At 27.6% G+C, this 20,254-nt stretch overlaps 5 protein-coding genes across 5 annotated transcripts; 3 read left to right on the top strand and 2 right to left on the bottom strand.

Annotated features, from left to right (window-relative positions):
* Positions 1–4,307: 4,307 nt before the first annotated feature.
* Positions 4,308–8,795, top strand: GO595_002382 (2-hydroxyacyl-CoA dehydratase; the record flags this gene model as incomplete). The annotated part of the gene is made up of 2 exons (XM_067915285.1): positions 4,308–6,687; positions 6,805–8,795. 2 exons carry the CDS (start codon positions 4,308–4,310, stop codon positions 8,793–8,795), a joined length of 4,371 nt encoding a protein of 1,456 aa, XP_067777319.1.
* Positions 8,796–9,044: 249 nt separating this feature from the next.
* GO595_002381 (proteasome maturation factor UMP1 family protein) lies at positions 9,045–9,416 on the top strand (the record flags this gene model as incomplete). Its single annotated transcript, XM_067915284.1, has 1 exon — positions 9,045–9,416. One exon carries the CDS (start codon positions 9,045–9,047, stop codon positions 9,414–9,416), a length of 372 nt encoding a protein of 123 aa, XP_067777318.1.
* Positions 9,417–9,593: 177 nt separating this feature from the next.
* GO595_002380 (Ser/Thr protein phosphatase) lies at positions 9,594–10,448 on the bottom strand (the record flags this gene model as incomplete). The annotated part of the gene is made up of 1 exon (XM_067915283.1): positions 9,594–10,448. The coding sequence occupies one exon, from the start codon at positions 10,446–10,448 to the stop codon at positions 9,594–9,596; it is 855 nt and encodes a 284-aa protein (XP_067777317.1).
* Positions 10,449–11,453: 1,005 nt separating this feature from the next.
* GO595_002379 (uncharacterized protein) lies at positions 11,454–12,026 on the bottom strand (the record flags this gene model as incomplete). Its single annotated transcript, XM_067915282.1, has 1 exon — positions 11,454–12,026. One exon carries the CDS (start codon positions 12,024–12,026, stop codon positions 11,454–11,456), a length of 573 nt encoding a protein of 190 aa, XP_067777316.1.
* A 1,891-nt stretch (positions 12,027–13,917) lies between these two features.
* Positions 13,918–14,466, top strand: GO595_002378 (uncharacterized protein; the record flags this gene model as incomplete). The annotated part of the gene is made up of 1 exon (XM_067915281.1): positions 13,918–14,466. One exon carries the CDS (start codon positions 13,918–13,920, stop codon positions 14,464–14,466), a length of 549 nt encoding a protein of 182 aa, XP_067777315.1.
* Positions 14,467–20,254: the final 5,788 nt, after the last annotated feature.

The raw sequence follows: 20,254 nt of genomic DNA, 5'->3' as shown, positions 1-20,254 counted from the left end.
TTATTAATTTCATATTACCGTCAATTCCCTCAGCGTATTCATTTTCTTTGCTACTCTTATATTAAAGTACACAAGTTCGGCTGTCAACATTTCTCTTAAATGAGCGAAGCACGCGTCGAAGCAGTCTTCTTTTTCGGCCGCCTTCACAATCATTGTACCGAACTGTACAATTTGTTTACCTCTTTCTCTATATGCCACAGCACATTCGAAGAAGTTTTCGCTCATATTATTTTTATTATTTGCCGACTCTCCATATTCGTATCTTTCTACGACGAATTTCAAGAAAGTCAAAACGTAATCCAAAAAGTAATCGTTTTGATTATTTTTATCGATTACTAATTTTAATGAACCGATTGGGGACATTATTATATAAGAACCTTTTTTATTAATAATGTTCACGAAGAACAAAGGGATTATGAATGAATCCTTTGATGACATTATCAACAAATTTAAACCTTTTATATATATTCGAATATGTTCACCTTTAGTAAAAGGTATTAAACGTGGAAGTTCGAACTCATCACCGAAAATATTCTTTAAACTTATGTATTGTTGTGGCGTTAATACACATTGAGGTTTATTATTCACTTTTCTTATTATACCGAAACAAAATGTTGTTAATTGCCCTATACACGATTTAGATATAATTTCTTTATCTAAAGGATTTATTAAATTATTCATTAATAATTGTTGTGAAAGATTTATACACGAACGAATTTTATGTGAAATTTCTTTATATTTATCTAGAATCGAATCATATAAATTAATGTTATCTATTTCAGGTATTAAAAATTGTTTTAATATCATTAAAAATGAAGTTATTAATTGTATGAACTTTAATGGGAATATAAAAACAAATATAATTTGTAGTATTGATAACGTCGAATCTTCAATACTTACGAAATAATTTATAGAGTTTTCGATACTTTTCTCAAATTGATTAATATATTGTTGTAAATCAATTACATTTAATATCATTAATAAATGATGAATCGAATCAATATAATTATATTTATTATGTGTAGAACGTATACCATAATTACGAATTCGATTAGTAATGAATTCGATGTTTTGGATAACATCTTCAAAGTTATGTAAAAAGTTATAATTTTTATTATCTTTATCAGTAAGTTTTATTATTTCAAATGTATTAATCTTTATATAACCAATCATTTTTTGTGTTTGTGTAATAAAATCTAAAAAAATATTTCCAAGAAATTGTCGTTTCCAATAATGACATAAAAATATAATAATTTTTGGATCAGTAGATAATAAATAAGGTTGTTCATCTTGTTTGAAATCATTTAATTTTATATTTCTCGATAATAATAAATAACATAACTCATAATTGTTTTGTTGTGCTGCAATATGTAATGGCGTAAAACCTTTTGTAGTTTTAGCATTAATATCAGCATTTTGATCGAGTAAGAATTTAGTAATTTCTAAGTTTTGTTGTTGTATTGAAATATGTAAAGGAGTAAATAACCCACGATCACAAGAGTTAATTGAATAATTATTTTTTACTAATTCTTTCACTAATTTAATATCATTATTTTTAATTGCATTTATTAATAAGTTCTCTACACCAAATGAATGTAAGAAATCAATACATTCATTCGAATGTGTTTTAAATGCATAATCTAAAGGCGTTAAACCTTTTTTATCAGGTAATGATAATACTGTATAATCATTAATTATCTTTATAAAACATTTTAATATATCAATACTATTATTCTTACATGCAATATGTATAGGCGTTTCTCCTTCATTATTTATATATTCATCATTAATATATACATTCTTCGTGATATCATTAACAAATTTAAAGACTAATGGATCATCTACAAAATGAAATAATGAATTTCCATTATTATCTTTTAAGAACAAATTCGCATTTAAATTAATTAATACTGCAACTATATCTGCGCGACGTATTAACGCCGCAAATTGTAATGGAGTTTGACCTAAATCATTCGGTACATTAATTAATTCATTATAATATTTGGCAATGTTTCCACTATTAACACCAAATAATATCGCTGCATGTAATATTGTTCCACCATATAATATACCATTAGTTTTCTTTAAGAATAAATCAATTGTCGAGGATGTTAATGCCGTTTGATATGAGTTAGAAAACATTGTTATGGTTTCACATTCATAATTAATTTCTTCGTTTTGATTATAATTATAAAATAATATTTTCGAGTTCTTGACTTGAAGTGTTCGAACTAATTCTTTAACATTAATTGTAAACTTTTGGAATTTGTTAGTAGGTAATGTTAATAATGTTCGTGATTCATCAAATAATGTATAAAGTATCGGTGACATTCCATATGAATCAATGTAATTTAAATCAGATTTCTCTTTAAGTTGTTTGATCATCGAATAATTATTAAGTCGCGCGGCATATGTATATGGTATTAACCCATTTCGATCTTTACAATTATAATCAAATTGTTTCTTTTGTTCTAATTGTTCAATTAACGTGGAATTGTTTGGTAATAATCCACAATAATGAAAAAATGTAGTTCCATTTTTATCTTTCTGTTCTAAATTACATGGAAGCGTTAATAATGGAGATATATATTGACTAAGATTTCGCTTAATTAAATGGACAAATAAAATCTCATCGTCATCGTTGGAGTACGTTAAGTCATCGATTAACCGCTCTAACGGCGAATAAAACTGTAAACGGTTTAAGTCTGATGCGATGAAAAATGACTTTGTCAAATATTTCTGGCATGTATATTGAGAGATGACTGTAAACGTGTTGTACGAATTTGTAACAATGGAGTAATCAAGTGGAGTCATATGATACTTGTCTTCAACATCTGCTGAGGCTCCTGACTCTAATAAGGAATTACAAAATTGATAATTACCAAAATATGCAGCAAGATGTAACGCTGTACAACCCGTGTTTGGTGAACGAATATCTAGATCTTTGGATGACTTTTTGGAAAATAAATGATATGATAAACAACGATAATCTTTGTTGATAATAGATGCATGAAGAGATGGATATGCATTGTTAGAAAGAAGAAAATCAATAATTTGTTGGTTTTTGGTTGTTTGAGCTATGTCTAATGGAGTATAAAATTTATAATTTTGATTTTGATTTGACATTGGTGGACCTTTAACTATGGAATTAATAATACTTTTGTTGGAATTCTCAAGAATATATTTAGCCGCTTCTAATTGTTCATGTAATATTGCAAAGTGAAAAGGACTCCATCCATTATATGTTAAAGATTGTAATAAAACACTGGATTTAACAAGAATTTGTAGCATTTTTACATCGCCTTTTATTGCAGCAAGATGGGCTGGCGTAATTTGATCGCAATTATAAAAATTATATGATTTTAATGCAGTTACTATAAATCGACTTGCTGAATAAGCAGAAAAGAAAACAGAATAATGAAGTGGGGAATTTCCATAGAAGTCAGTGGTTTTTAATACTTCAGGACCAGAATCTGCAAAACAATCAATTAATAATCTTTCGTTGTCATTGGAAGACCAGAAATGAATCGGACACGCTCCATGTTCTGAACATGGGGAGTCTCCAATTAAAGAAAAAGGTGCGGGTAATTTTTCTTTGTTTTGCATCAAAATGGATTTAGCTCAAATAACGGTTTTGGTTATGGTAAACGTTCGATTGTTGAAAAGCATTTTTTTGTACCGCTTTCAAAGTGTGATAAATATTTGAAAATTCGCTTTTCGAATAATGCCGATATAAAACCCAAAAATCGAGTCCTTCTTTCTGAAATAATCTCGGTTTAAGACTTTTCATTGATTTCGAATACAGCATCAACTTTATAATTAATTTATGAAATAACATTCAAGAAAGTATCTTTATGATAAATATGTTTGTTATATCTTTTTGAATGAGAATACATTGGCTAATTTGAAATGCTCTCATTGATTCATATTTACAAATTAGGAATTGTGCTTTTTTAATGAAAGCAATTCTAGTTTGAGCATACAAAAAAAATCCTTATAATTTATAGTTAACATTTAACAAAAGAAAATATTTCAGCGCTTTTGACAAACGGATAGACGCATTGAAAAGTATTCAATCAACTGACCACACATTGCGATTAGTAATCATCAGTAAATTTCTTTCTCCTCTCAATAACAATAAATTAAATCTTAAATAAATATAGTCTTGATTACACTAAAATAAACCATGAATTAAAAATTTTGTATTATTGATTAAAAAATACAGTAAATTTATTTTGATCCAAAATATGTTTTGATCGTATAGTTTATTCTTAATTGAATTTTAATCAGAAACTCATTTTCAGGGCATGTTGCTGTCCTGTTCACATATAACACCAAAATCATTATCAATTGCTAACTTATTTTCAGTGCGCCAATACTCAAAGTGTTCAACTTTATCAAATGATCTAAAAATTGATCATTTCACAAAAACGCAAAATCTTCCTGAAACAAAAAAGCAATTATTTATTAATACTCCAATACCGAAAGCACTACCTACTATACGAGTTGGAATAGATGTTGGCTCAACTACAGTCAAAGTTGTTGCATTAGATTCTAATGAAACACCATTATTTCAAAAATATCAACGACATTGTGCAGATGTTCGTAAAACAATTATCCAAGTTGTAACAGAATGTCTTAATGCATTAGAAAAACAAAATCAAGATTCTAAATTAAACATTTTAGTAACAGGTTCTGGCGGCTTAGCACTTTCTCAATGGATTTCAGTACCTTTTATTCAAGAAGTTATTGCTTCTACAGCAGCGGTCAAAAAGTATATACCAGAAACTGATGTTGCAATTGAACTTGGTGGTGAAGATGCGAAAATTACATATTTTTCCAATTCTATTGAACAACGAATGAACGGTACTTGTGCTGGTGGAACTGGAGCATTCATTGATCAAATGGCCGCATTATTAGAGACTGATTCACAAGGGCTTAATGAGTTAGCACGAAATGCGCAAATTATATATCCAATTGCAGCACGATGTGGAGTCTTTGCAAAAACAGATGTTCAACCATTAATTAATGAAGGAGCAAGACGCGAAGATATTTCAGCATCAATATGTCAAGCCGTAGTATCACAAACAATTTCGGGTTTAGCATGTGGGAAACCTATTCGAGGAAATGTAGCATTTTTAGGTGGTCCATTACATTTTTTAGATCAATTACGAAAACGATTTGTCGAAACATTACATTTAAAAGAAGGCCAATATTATGAGCCGAAAAATTCACAATTATTTGTTGCTTTAGGTGCAGCACTTTCGACAAAGCCCAATTCAAAATTAATATCAATAGCTGAGTTACGAAATAGAATTAAAAATCTTGAAACAGCTGAATTACATGAAGTTCGAAGACTTGATCCATTATTTAAAGATGAAAATGAATTTAAAGAATTTAAAGAACGACATGAAAAAGAAAAAGTTATTATTAATAATTTGGATAATGCTAAAGGACCATTATTTTTAGGTATTGATGCAGGATCTACAACAACAAAAACAGTTCTCATTAATGAAGAAGGTAATATATTATATAAATTTTATGATGTGAATGGAGGAAATCCAATTAATTTAGCAATTAAAATACTTAAAGATATATATTCTAAATTACCAAAGGATTCATATATAGCAAGATCTTGTTCAACAGGTTATGGAGAAACACTTTTCCAATCTGCTTTAGGTGTCGATTTAGGCGAAGTAGAAACTATAGCACATTATAAAGCAGCTGAAAGATTTTTACCAGGCGTCGAATTCTTATTAGATATAGGCGGACAAGATATGAAATGTTTACGTATGAAAGATGGAGCAATTACTTCTATACAACTTAATGAAGCATGTTCATCAGGTTGTGGAAGCTTTTTAGAAAACTTTGCACGAAGTTTAAATTTAGACATAAAAACCTTTTCTAATCTGGCACTTAAATCTAAATATCCTATTGATTTAGGTAGTAGATGTACAGTGTTTATGAATAGTCGAGTTAAACAAGCACAAAAAGAAGGAGCTTCAATAGGTGATATATCAGCAGGACTTTCATATTCAGTTGTTAAGAACGCTTTATTTAAAGTAATTAAATTAAGTAATATCGAAGAACTTAAAGACAAAAAAATTGTTGTTCAAGGAGGTACATTTAATAATGATGCAGTATTAAGAGCATTTGAATTAATTGCAGGTCATAATGTTATACGTCCTAATATTGCTGGTTTAATGGGTGCTTATGGTGCAGCTTTAATAGCACTTCAACAATGGAAAGAAAAAGGCTCAAATAGAAACGAAAAATCAAATTTAATCACATTGGAAAAACTTGAGAAATTTAAAGTTTCATTAGAACTTAAAAGATGTGGAGGTTGTATGAATAATTGTCTTTTAACTATTAATACTTTTAATGATGGTGATAAAGATCGTAAATTTGTTACTGGTAATCGATGTGAAAAAGGCTTAGAAATTATTAAAGTTAAAAAACATAAAAATATAATACAACCACCAAATGTATTTAAAGAAAAATATGAACGATTATTTAGATATAAACCATTACAAAAAGATAAAGCAATACGTGGTGAAGTTGGAATTCCACGTGTATTAAATATCTATGAAAATTATCCATTGTGGTTTACATTTTTCACTAAATTAGGATTTAGAGTTATACTTTCACCTCGTTCATCTCGGAAAATATATGAAAAAGGTTTAGAAAGTATTCCATCTGAATCAGTATGTTATCCAGGGAAAATATCTCATGGACATATCGAATCATTAATTAAATCCGGAATTAAATTCATTTGGTATCCTTGTATACCTTATGAAATTAAAGAAGATAAAACTGCCGGAAATCATTATAATTGTCCAATCGTAACTTCTTATTCAGAAGTATTAAAAAATAATATCGATTCATTACGTCAAGACAAAAACATAATTTTTATGAATCCATTTTTACCTATAGATAATAAAAAGCGTTTAACAGAACGTTTAATTGAAGAATTATCCACAAAATTTAATATAACTTCAAAAGAAATTAAAGAAGCTTTAAATTTTGCGTGGGATGAACAAGAGAAATATCGAAATGATATTAAAGAAATGGGTATTAAAGCACTTAAAAAATTAGAGAAAAACAAAATGAAAGGTATAGTATTAGCAGGAAGACCTTATCATTTAGATCCTGAAATTAATCATGGAATTCCAGAACTAATCACAGGATTAGGATTAGGCGTATTAACTGAAGATAGTATAGCACATTTAGGTAAATTAGAAAGACCTATACGTGTAGTAGATCAATGGACTTATCATAATCGTTTATATCGATCTGCTCAATATGTAACGAAAAATCCGAATTTAGAATTAGTACAAATGACTTCTTTTGGTTGTGGTCTTGACGCTATTACAAGTGATCAAGTTGAAGAAATACTTAATTCTAAAGGAAGAATGTATACATTAATTAAAGTCGATGAAGGTTCTAATTTAGGTGCAGTTCGAATTAGGATGCGAAGTTTAATAGCAGCAATGAATGAACGAAAACGTAATAATTACAAACCTATCATCAAATCAAGTTCATATAATCGAGCAATATTTACTGAAGATCAAAAGAATTATACAATTTTAGCACCACAAATGTCACCAATACATTTCAGACTTTTAAAAGAAGCATTTAAATATAATAATTATAACTTAGAAGTATTACCTGATGTAGATTCGAAAGCAGTTGATATGGGATTACAATATGTTAATAATGATGCATGTTATCCATCTATTATAGTTACTGGGCAATTAATGAATGCATTAAAAAGTGGTAAATATGACTTAAATAAAGTTGCGCTAATTATAACACAAACAGGAGGTGGTTGTCGCGCAACTAATTATATTGGATTTATACGTAGAGCATTAAATAAAAATAATTGGAATCATATTCCAGTCATTGGGTTATCTGCTCAATTGATTGAAAAAAATCCCGGATTTAAATTATCGATATCTTTATTACATCGTTTAATAATGGCAGTATGTATTGGTGATTTATTAATGCGTGTTCTATATAGAACTCGACCATATGAACTAATTAAAGGTTCTGCAAATGATTTATATGAGAAATGGAATAAAATTTCATGCGAACAATTAAAATCATTATCAATAATTGGTTATAATAACTTAATCAAAAATATTGTTAATGATTTTGAAAATTTACCATTAATAAATAATATACAAAAGCCTCGCGTAGGTGTTGTTGGTGAAATTTTAGTCAAGTTTCATCCAACTGCTAATAATGAAATCGTAAATACAATAGAATCAGAAGGTGCTGAAGCTGTTGTACCCGATTTAATGGATTTCTTTATATACTGTTTCTCTCAAGGAGAATATAAGCATAACGTTTTAAGTGATCCATACAAGTCATTAATAATATCGAAAGTTTTAATAAAACTAATAGATATGTATAGATATCAAAAGATTAAATCTTTGGATAAGTCCAAAAGATTTATTCCACCGAAAAATATTTACGAAATGCAAAATGATGTAAATGACATCGTGCAACTTGGTAATATTACTGGCGAAGGTTGGCTTCTTACAGCTGAAATGGTCGAGTTGATTAACGAAGGAGTTCCAAACATCGCTTGTCTGCAACCTTTTGGATGCTTGCCAAATCACGTAACTGGTAAAGGTATGATAAAGGAATTAAGAAGAAGATTCCCACAGGCAAATATAGCAGCTATAGATTATGACCCAGGCGCAAGCGAAGTTAACCAATTAAATAGATTAAAGTTGATGTTGGCAAATGCTCATAATGGTGTGCACCCAGATGATACAAAGAAAAAATAGAAGTAAAATAGAAAAATTTTTAAATTTAATTAATTTAAAATTATTAATTTCTTGAAGGATTTTTATATATTATTTTTACAAAATGAAATTAATTTAAAATTATGTTAGCAAAAGTCGAAATTATGTTCACTAATAGAAGCTAAAACTCATTTTAAATAATAAAATATAGCACTAAATAGAAAATAAAAGAAAAAAATTTGTTGATAAAAAAGTGTCATTTTCGACCAATTATAAAAAAGTGACAAAGTTATGGAAATGTATGATGAAATGATCCCACCAATGCCCGTCGATGTGATGCGTGAAGGGCTTCCAAATCTTCGTCATGGTAAGATCAATGAACATCCCCTCGAAGTACACTTAAAAAAATTAACATCAAGTTCAGAAGATCAAGACTTTAAATCAACAGCAGCACTCTTTGGAATTGGTTTTGCAAATCACCTAAAAATGGAAAGGAAAATTGTTACATCAACACAAGCTGCATATAACGGATGCAATCTTGGCTTAGAACTTCAAACAGGAGATATTGATGATATCGATTTTGCAGATGTACTTGAACCAGAGCCAACAGTAACAGTTAACTTTGAACCACACGAATTCCAAGAAATTAGATTCTTCAAATAAAAATTCCTTTGAACTTAAGTCAACCATTTATTTAAATGAAATGTGATATGAAAAATCGAGTTTAAAATTTAATGTTTAAAGCAAGCAAATAAATCCTTTCGAAATAAGAAAACATCATAAAAATACAAAAAAAAATCTGATATTCGGGTGTTTATTTATTTATTTTGATCTTTTAACTTAGGGAACATCTTTTAAAAATTTTGTTTTTTGTTGGAACTCAAAATTTCCATCATTTTTTAATGTTAAAATCGCGTAATTAGTGGCTGTGTCTTCAGGTGAATATGTGGCGACAGATCGAGTCATTCCATTGTCTAACATTAATTGAGTATGAATATGACCGCAAATAAGCAAAGCATCGTCAGGAATTTTACCTGGAAATCGACCTCTTAACTTAGAAAACCATGCTCTGCAATCAGACAATGACCTCCCAACACGACAATATAACATATCATGTGTCAAAAATACTTTATTGTTAATGTTCATAATTGCTTCTGGATGAAAGTAAACATTGGAATCATTTCGCCAAGCAAGGCTCTTAGTAAATTTTCTGTCATGATTTCCAAGAATTATATGACATGGAAGAACTGTTAGTTCTTTGAGCATTTGAAAGAAATTAATGAGATCTTGTACTGTGTTAGTTTCATTCCGATGAATTATATCTCCCAAACAAAAAATAGAGCCAGGGTGAACAGTTTGGATTGTTTCTGTTATTGCTGATTTAAAACATTGGAAAGCTCTTTGCTTATCTCCATGTTTACCAAGATGAAGATCAGTAATAATTAAAACAGGAGACATTGAATCAGTCCATGGTATATCAACTATTGTTGGATTGGGATCTTTTTCTGGTTGAGCCATTTTTGGTTGTGCTTTTTCTGGTTGGACCTTTTTTGGTTGTTTCGGCTCCTGTTTCGTTGGAGATGAGTTTGAAGCTCCCATTGTATTACGGTAGGTATATAATACAAGCCGACCGAATAATAACCAATGCGGTCGGAGGTTAGTAGTCGAAAAGGGACGGTTATTGTTTGGTCTCATGGCAAACTTATTTCAATGAACGAATGGCCAAAATACACAATCATAAAAATGTCACTTCATCACTTCACTCTTTATGAATTCAGACTACTATTCAGTTACAAAGCTAGCCGATTTTATCAAAGAAAAAGATCCAGATGCTACAGCGGTTGCTTTATTTTTTGAACCAAAAGATGACAAACTTGGCAATTTTAACAATTTTATAATTAAGTCAATTGGCATGATTATCAAACATAAAAATTTTCAAGATTTCTATTTTGTACATAAAGAGTTGATTGAATTCTTCAAACAAAGAAATATCAAAGTATCAATACCAATTACTGATAATAAAAAGCCACCAATTACTAATAATATTCATTATCTAGAGATTCATTTAACTCAATTAGAGAGTAATTTCGGAAGATGGTATCATGCATTTCTATATGAATCAACCAACAATGAAGTTAATAATATACTTATTTCACATAAAATACCTGATAATAATGAATTCCAAACAGTATTTGACATGAATTCAATCGATCCCGATAGTTTTAAACCTCTAATTTGAATAAAAAAACAATAATCACTTCATTTTTTTTAATGTCTGAGGATGAATTTCTTTTTACATTCGATTTCTATAATGATTATTTTAATAATTTTGACACTTCACCTAATAGCAATGCTCAAGACGATACGAAAAAGACAATTTATGTTACTAATGTTTTTTCTTCATTATGGTCAGTAGAACAAATAGTCAAAGAATTAAATAAACAAAGAAATAATGTTTATTTTTTTATTTATTTTCTTTTTCATAAGGTATAACATATATTTCACTATTTTGTCGTAAAGCTGAAAATGGTATTGGTTTCTCAAATATAATTGCATTCGTAAATGTCACCCTTCTCTGTTTTTCTATATCTTTTAAATTTGTAATTTCAGGAATATTTAACCTATTTTTGTTGTAATAGGTTTCTATAACCTCAGGTTTATAATTAGACATAAATAAAAATAATTTTTTTAGTCAATTATTTAGTTTGACCTAATTATTATGCTTTCTCTACGTGGACGTGGTCCTGGATATGGAGTAATTATTAAATACGGATTATAAATGCTTAAAGCTTGTTGACCTCTTAAGTATTTTCTAATACAGAAAATCACTCGTGAAAACTCAAAAGTATGAAGCTTCCTGTAATGATCAGTCACCCATCTATCAGTGTCAGTTAATATCCTTATCTTATCTATATTCAACTTCACGTAACATATTGCGTGATATACACATACATCCCATAGTAACATATCTTCAGCGTTGAACGTAGGGTCATCCAAATCGAACTTTTCTATAGGAAGGTAATGTAAGTCACTAGGCTGTATTCGTCTTTCAGGTATAGCCCAAGTGTACATAAAATCAAAGTCCCCTATAACTATATCTACATCAAACCAGACATTTATATTTGAAGGCCGCACTTTGCTAATAATGTAACTTTCTATAGACATAGGACCAAAGTTTTCTTCAACCAAGTTCATCGGATCATAATATCCCTTTGAACTATATAACCTAACTTCTTCTTCCTCGTTGTCACTGTCGCTGCTGAACTGTTGCATTTATCAAAGTGAACTGATAAATAACTGATTTAACATTATAACAAAAACTCAGTGTCAGAAAATGCTATAGCATTGAATTTTTTGAAACTAAACTATACCAAATTGGACGCAGGCGTCCTTTAAGGACGCCTGGGATTTGGTATAGTTTAGTTTCAAAAAATTCAAAAACAATATATATATAAATAATATTTTATTATTTCTTTTGACCAACTAGTGCATTTGCTACACCATCTATAACAGGTGATAATCCATCTGCTATTTTAATTCCTTTAGCAATAGCGCCTGCATGACCAGGTAAATTTTCAATTCCAGGTATTTTACCTACTGTATTTACAACAGGTTTAGCTACTTTATTCCATACATTACCAATAAATTATCCGACTGGTTTAATAATTTTATTTTTAATCCGAGCACCAGCTTTTTTAAATCCATTTTTAATTTTGTTCCAAAAACCCCAAGCCATAAATAATAATAAAAATAAATAATTATTTCTTTATCTATAAAATGCAGGATGTAAATTAGAGAAGATCTTATCATTTGCTTCCATACCTACTGATTTAAATATAGGAGCTAATCTATCACCTACTTCAAATATTTTATCTACAGGTAATTTCTTTAAAGGTCCTATCTTTTTAATATCTTTTTTATGTTGTTTTGCAAATTCATAACCTTTTGCAATATGCGGACTAATTTTTGCGAATCCTTCTTTCACTTTTTTAAGTAAAGGTCCTATTTTCTTTATACCGTTTTTAAATTTATTCCACAACCCCCACGCCATTAAAAATTATGAAAAATATTTTTCATTTTTTTTTTTTTTTTATAATAATACGCAATCTAAAAAATGAACAAAATGATCAAGGTAATGTTGGAGCTTATTTTGATCGTCTTAAAGATTTAATTGCTAAAAATGATGGTACTCGTTCTTTTATTTTAAGAACTGAAGATTGTCATGATCAAAATGCACCATTTAATCAATCACAAGAAACTAGATTAAGAATTACTCATGGTGATCATATGATTTCACAAATAACTGAAGGTTTTATTAATTTTAAACTTAGAATAACTGTACAATTATCAAAAGCTATTTCATCTGGTAATTTACAAGATCCTGAGAATTTAGCTAAAATATTTATAGGTTTTAAGAGTTCTAATCAATTATTAGATCAATTACAAATTATGTCTAATAATATTTCTACTGGTTATCAACAAAATGAATGTTGTCGTGAAGGTTATTGTTATTCTACAATTAAACCCTATGCTGAAAAGAAAACTAGAAAATATACACATTCTTTATATGAAAATGTTTCAGAATATTATCAATCTGTGTGTGGTACTTATGTTGATTTAAATACAATTGCAGATGGAAATAAACATGATATCGAATTTGAAATGAATCTTCCATTTGAAGATATATTAGCTTTACAAGCATTTGATTTATATCCAAATAGATTAGTTGGTGATATTGAATTAAAGTTTTATGTTAAACAAAATGGTTTAGTTTGGTGTCAAGTAGATCCACGTAAAATTAAAGAAGTTAAAGAATTTTTAGAAGATTCTACTATTAATGCTACATTTAATAATTTACCTTTATTTACTCATGGTTTTACTCAAATAGGTAATTCTGCTAATATAACTACTACATTTAAATGTGATACTGAAACTAATCATACTATTGATACTGCAACTGAGAATGTTTCTTTATATTGTACAGGTTTAACTGTACTTTCATGTAAATCTAATATGTTTGGATTTTGGAGTTAAAGAAGAAACTTTAAATAAAATAGCTCAAATACTTCAACAACTTGGAGGTTTAGTAATTCCTTCACAACAATTAGATTATAATGCATTTGCTTTAGCTGCTACTGAATCTGGTATACAATCTACTATTAATATGCCTTTATTTAATGTCACAACTATTACATTTGTATTTCCAAAACATGCTAATGATTATACTTGTTTTGATAATCCTATTTATAATAATGTACAATTAACTATTGCAGGTCAAAATTATCCTGATGAACCTATTTCTACATTAGGTGCAAGATTTTTACAATATCAATTAGTTGCTTCTGATTTAGATGGTGGTATACAATGTACTAAAGAATTTGAAGATTCTTTAACTATGGAAAGGAATGCTTCAAATGGTACAAGATATAATAATACATTAAGTGATGCTACCTCATTTATGCTTAATATACAATGTGAACGTTCACGTGGTGGTTACGTATTTGATGGTTTAGATTCTAATGGTCAAAATATACCAATACAAATTAAAGGTCAACCTATTTATACTCAAGCTAATGATACTTATTATAATGTTGATGATTCTGGAAATCATCCACCTCCTCCACAATTATTCATTTGTCGTGATACTTATTTCACATTAGATTTACATAACGGTTTGAAATATTATGCCAATGGTACACCAGACGGTTATTAAATAAACATTTATATTTATAAAAATATTATCAAATTTTGACTAAAACCTCTGTGGCAAAGTTATTTGATATAATCTACTCCTTAAAATATTATCAAAATTGACTTAAACATTTTTCACAGAATATTTTGATACAATGTTAGACAGTTATTATTCCACTTCATTTTATCAATGCAGACTAAGACAAATTACAAAAGTCCAGTCATTAAATCAACAAAAAAGAAAATAAAAATAGAAGAAGAAGAAGAATATGAACCACCACAACAACCATCAAAAAAATTCCAAAAATATATGGAGCAAGAACAAGAAGAAGAACAAATTGTACAAAAACCCGAAAAATTGCAAAAATACCAAATATTTTATGATAGTATTATATATTTAAATAGTGAAAACAAAAAAACACAATTTACTTATTCTAATTATCATTATTCTTATATCAGTCGAGTTCAACATATCCTTAAAAATTCTCCATATGCTTTTTATTCACAACACAATAGATTTACCTTCTTTTTACCCAATGTAAGTCCAAAACGTAATAATATTTTTAAAATATATTTCAAAATAGAAGGAACAGATGAAGAACTTGATATTAATCTTTTTATAGAATCTAATATTGAAGAATTACAAAACGAAGAACCTTTTTATTTTATCAAAAAAGATTATCCTGTGTATATTATAGATTGGTTTAATTCCATAGCTTCTGATACACAGATTGGATTATTTTTTCTGAATTTTTTCGATGAAATGAAGAATGAAGATCAAATATCTCTTATAAACATATTCCAAAATTGGTTGTTGAAGTTTTCTTATTTTATACCCAATTTTGAGGTAACTTTCTTGAAAGTAAATGATGTCACCTTAACTATCCCACCTAGTTATCCAGAATTACAAAAATACACTAATATTAAAGTCTGGTTTTTTGAATTATTAAGATTATTTTATAGTGTATTGTATTTAATTAATAAAAAAACTAAATTAAAACAAGAATTTCCGGAAATATACAATAAAATATTTGTTAGTAAAACTTATCAACAAATACAAAATGAAAAAAGAATGAAAGAAGAAAAAGAAAAAGAAGAAAAAGAAAAAAAAGAAAAAGAAAAAGAAGAAAAAGAAAAAGAAAACACTATTATATCAAAAACAAAAGATTTAGATATAATGTTAGCAAAACAAATTAATAGAGACATTCAATTTGATTCAAACAAAGGATCAACAAAATTTAATTCTATATGGTACGAAGAGATTGAAAAAAATGAAGAAAATGAAAATGTACTAGTACAACATATACTTACATATGAAAATGAACTTTTTACATTCAAATTAGTTGAAACATTTATGGATACACATTATTCTTTATTATTAGACGATTTTGATAAATTACTAATTAAATATTTACCAGAACACAACAAAATTGAAAGAAAATTCATTATAGGTTTCGTTATACAAAAAGAATATGAAGAAGAAAATGATCAAGGTTATTCCATTGTTTATGATTTTAATGAATTTTTGAATTATAATTTTAGATATATTAATGATAGTGAAAGCAATGAAACCTTTTTTATTCATCAAAACAAATATCCACCATATATTTTTGATATATTTAATACTTTATTTTATGATCATAAGTTTACTTTATTTTATTTGAATTTTTTTAGTAGTTTAACTTTTGGAGATAAACAATTTCTCATTGATTTATTTAAAGATTGGTTCAAATACTTTTTTAGATATATGCTAGATGTACCTGAAATAAAAGTAATATTAGATTTTGATTTCAGTATTGAATATGATGAAGAAATACAAAAAACAATTCCACAACATTTGTACAATATTTATATTGATGATGTAGAATTATTTAATCATATTATGAGAATAATGGTAACATTATTAAAAATTTTTATTAGATAATGATGTTAAAAAAGGTTTAAAAATATTCTTCATTAATAAAGACTTGTTTTATTATCCTTCAACTAAAAATAAGAACAAACCTAAATTAATATGGGACGGAAGACCCACTGAAAGTTTCACATATATTCCAGAAGAAGAAGAAGAGAAAATCGAAGAGGAAGAAATTATTGAAAAAGAAAAAATTCAATATAATATGCCAAAAATCAAAATTACTTTATTTAAATTTACTAAAATATTTGACGATAAAAATACCATGTCTTTATATAATATTTTAGATGATTATTATAATAATATTAATTATAATTTCGAAATTATTTTAAAAAATTCTATATACAATAATTTTATACCTTCTATAGAATTTTATGATCCAGAAGTAGTAGAAGGATTTAATCAACGAATATTTTTTATTAATACAGTCGATTATAATCTAGAAGATTTGTTTAATTTAAGACAAGATTATTTAGAAAATCGATACGACAATAATAATTGGGTCTCACTAAAGTCTATACCTAATTATTTAATTCAAATATTCAACAGCATATCTATTTGTTGGAAAAATGCTTTATTCTTTATTAACTTTTTTGAAAATTTAAATAATATTGATCAATATCAATTAATATTGATATATTATCATTGGGTAGAATTTTTTACAGACAAATTAAATACTGATAAGAAAAAATCAGAATTTTATTCAGGTAAAAAAAATGATTCAGAATCAATTTTTTATAAATTAATGAAAATATTTCTGTCAATTAGACATTTATTTGATCTACATAAGGGTGAAGGTAAAAAATATTTCAAAAAAATATTCATAATTCATAAAGAAACTTTACCATTACCTCAAATAAAAGAAATTATAAACAAATATCAACAGCAAACAATACCTTTATTATATGAAGAAGAAGATAAAAACGAACCAGTAGAAATTAAACCTTGGACTGAAACTCATCAAGAAGAAGAAGATCCAGATATAGTTTATTTAGGTTCCAATGAACAACAGGAAATTGATGAAGGATCAATACCATTAAATACAGAATTTATATACCTACCTGAAAATGATAATGATTTTATAAATCCGGTCGAACCAACAAGAATTGAAAAACCGGAACCAATTATAGATTCAGATGTACATGTTTTTGAAATTCCACTTAAACGCAACATGTAAAAAAAATAACTGAAAAAAGAATACCCATCATAGATGATAAATCAATTCTTATTTATCCACCTGTTAAACAAACTACTCCAACACCATCTAAACATAGACTTACTACTAATAAATATCCTGTTCCTGATAACCCACCGCCTCCACATTTTTCACCACCTCCACCTCAAACACCTAATCCACCTCCAGTCCCTAATTATATAATTACTAGAAATGATTTTAGAAATAATTTTATAAATTTACGTCAATTTCTTCGTATTAATCCAGATAATTTTATTATAGAATTTAGAGGTTTTACAGACCCCCAACGTCATCAATTTTATGTTATTATTTTAGAACATATACAAAATCATATAGGTAGAATTAGTATTGCTCAACATTATTTTGTCAATTATAGAAGACTGGATGAAGATTGGTCTCAAAAACCATGTTTAAATGAATTTTATCGTAATATGTTAACAAGTTTTAATGAACCTGGAGGAGATATTGAACCAGATTATACTAAAATTTATGAATTTGAAGGTTCAGATGAAGATAATGCTTATATACCATATTGGATTCATTTAACTGGTTTTGGGATGCAACTTGTTCCAAATGCTAATCAAAATGGGGCACAATTCTTTCCTTATTTGATATCTCCAAATATTCCTTTTATATTATTAAATTATTTAAGACGTTTACAAATATATGAAACATTATTAATAAATAATAAACAAAGGGAAGAATTAAATGATTGCTGTTTTATTTATGCTTTAAAGCAATCTGGAATCCCTGAAGATGTTATCGACAAAATGAGATGTCGAATATTAATTAAATATCAAATAGCTTCAAAACTTGATTTTGTTTGTAAAGAAAATTCAGTATATGTTCAAATACATAAAGTATACAAGTCAGAAGATACAAATGGTAAACTTCGAATACGGCCAATAGTTTACCAAAAAGAAGGACAAACTTATAATTATATTGGACCGAAATTAGAAAAAAGCAAAATACAAAGTTCATTTATATTTATTTGAACAACATTACTTTATTAAAGAAATAACACCTTTTACCTTAGATTATGTACAGCATTTCGATGAACCAAATTTAATTAATTCAAAAAGTAAAAAGAAATGCGATACTTTACAATTAATTACTATTTTAATGAAGAAAAATTTATTTACACCAATTACATATTCTTATTTTCCTTTATTACGTACAGATTTTTCAGATCAATGTTATAATGGGATGAATTATTCATTAGATTATAATCCCAATACTTGTGTTAGACGTTATATTAGTAAGAAGAAGAAAGAGAAATTTATCGATACAAATTTAATTTATTATGGAGATTTTGAGTCAGATATTACAGGTGATATACATCGACCATATTTATGTGTGGTTCAGAAATATGATGGTAGTGAAGAACAGGTTTTTAAAGGACCTAATTGTGGTGAAGATTTATTAGATTATTTACCAAATAATTCAACAATATATTTTCATAATTTAGCTTATGATTCAAAATTTATAGCAAAATATGGTATTAAAAAATCAACTATTAAAGGGACAAAGGTATTATCAATGGATGTAGAATTTAACAAAAAAATAATTTACTTTAGAGACACTTTACCAATATTAACTTGTAAACTTAAGTTATTGCCTTCAATGTTTGGTATTAAAGGTGTTAAAAAAGAAATATTCCCCTATCGTTATTACACTTTACAACGATTAGAATCAGGGGTAGGTTTAATTGATGAAGCAGGCATTTACGAGGATAAGCCTTGGGATGAAAACAATTATACAGAATTCTTTAATAACATTATTAACATCCCAAACTGTCGCATTGATGAAGCCACTTTTAATATGTGGGAATATGCGATCTTTTATTGTAGGCAAGACGTAAGAATATTACGTGAAGGCTTTAATCGTTTTTGCTTAGGCTTTCAAGAATCATTCGATATTTTACCTTTTCATTATTTATCAATATCATCTTTAGCTAATGCAGTATTTACACAGAAAGTTTATTCAACAAACAATAATTTATTCCAAGTTGGGGGTCATGTTAGACACTTTATAGCCAGAGCAGTTTATGGTGGAAGATGCATGACTGCATATAATAAAAAATGGCACATCAAAGAAGAATTATGTGACTTTGATGCCGTATCATTATACCCATCAGCAATGGCTAGAATAAGTGTAATTAATGGTCCTCCAAAAGTAATTAAAGAAGAACAATTAAATTTAAATTATTTAAATAATAATACTAACGCTTATGTAGTTGAAATCATCATTACTAAAGTTAGAAAACATTACCCATTCCCTTTAATAGTTCAAAGAATTAATGAATTAAATTTAAATGATGATAATAATATTACTGAAGACAACCCTGTTACTATGGTTGTTGATAATATAGCATTAGACGATTTAATTCAATATCAACAAATTCAATTTAAATTAATAAGAGGTTATTACTGGGATGAGGGTTATGATTCCACAATTCAAAATGTAATCAAAGATATATTTCAAAAACGTGTGGAATACAAACAACAAAATAACCCTCTCCAACAAATATACAAATTAATTATGAATAGTTGTTACGGCAAAACAATTGAAAAGCCGATTAACAAAGAGTGGAAGTACTTGAAAAAAAGGTACTCTGGCAGATAACTATGCCATAAAGAATTACTTTCGAATAATAGAAAGAATTCTGATTAATGATTCAAATATAGAATCATTTAATATAAA

This window comes from Histomonas meleagridis (genome assembly GCF_020186115.1).
Source record: "Histomonas meleagridis strain 2922-C6/04-10x chromosome Unknown contig_18, whole genome shotgun sequence".
In the NCBI taxonomy this organism is placed as follows: Eukaryota; Parabasalia; order Tritrichomonadida; family Dientamoebidae; genus Histomonas; species Histomonas meleagridis.
The sequence above is the reverse complement of the archived record's forward strand: the minus strand, read 5'-3'. Positions and strand labels throughout refer to the sequence as shown.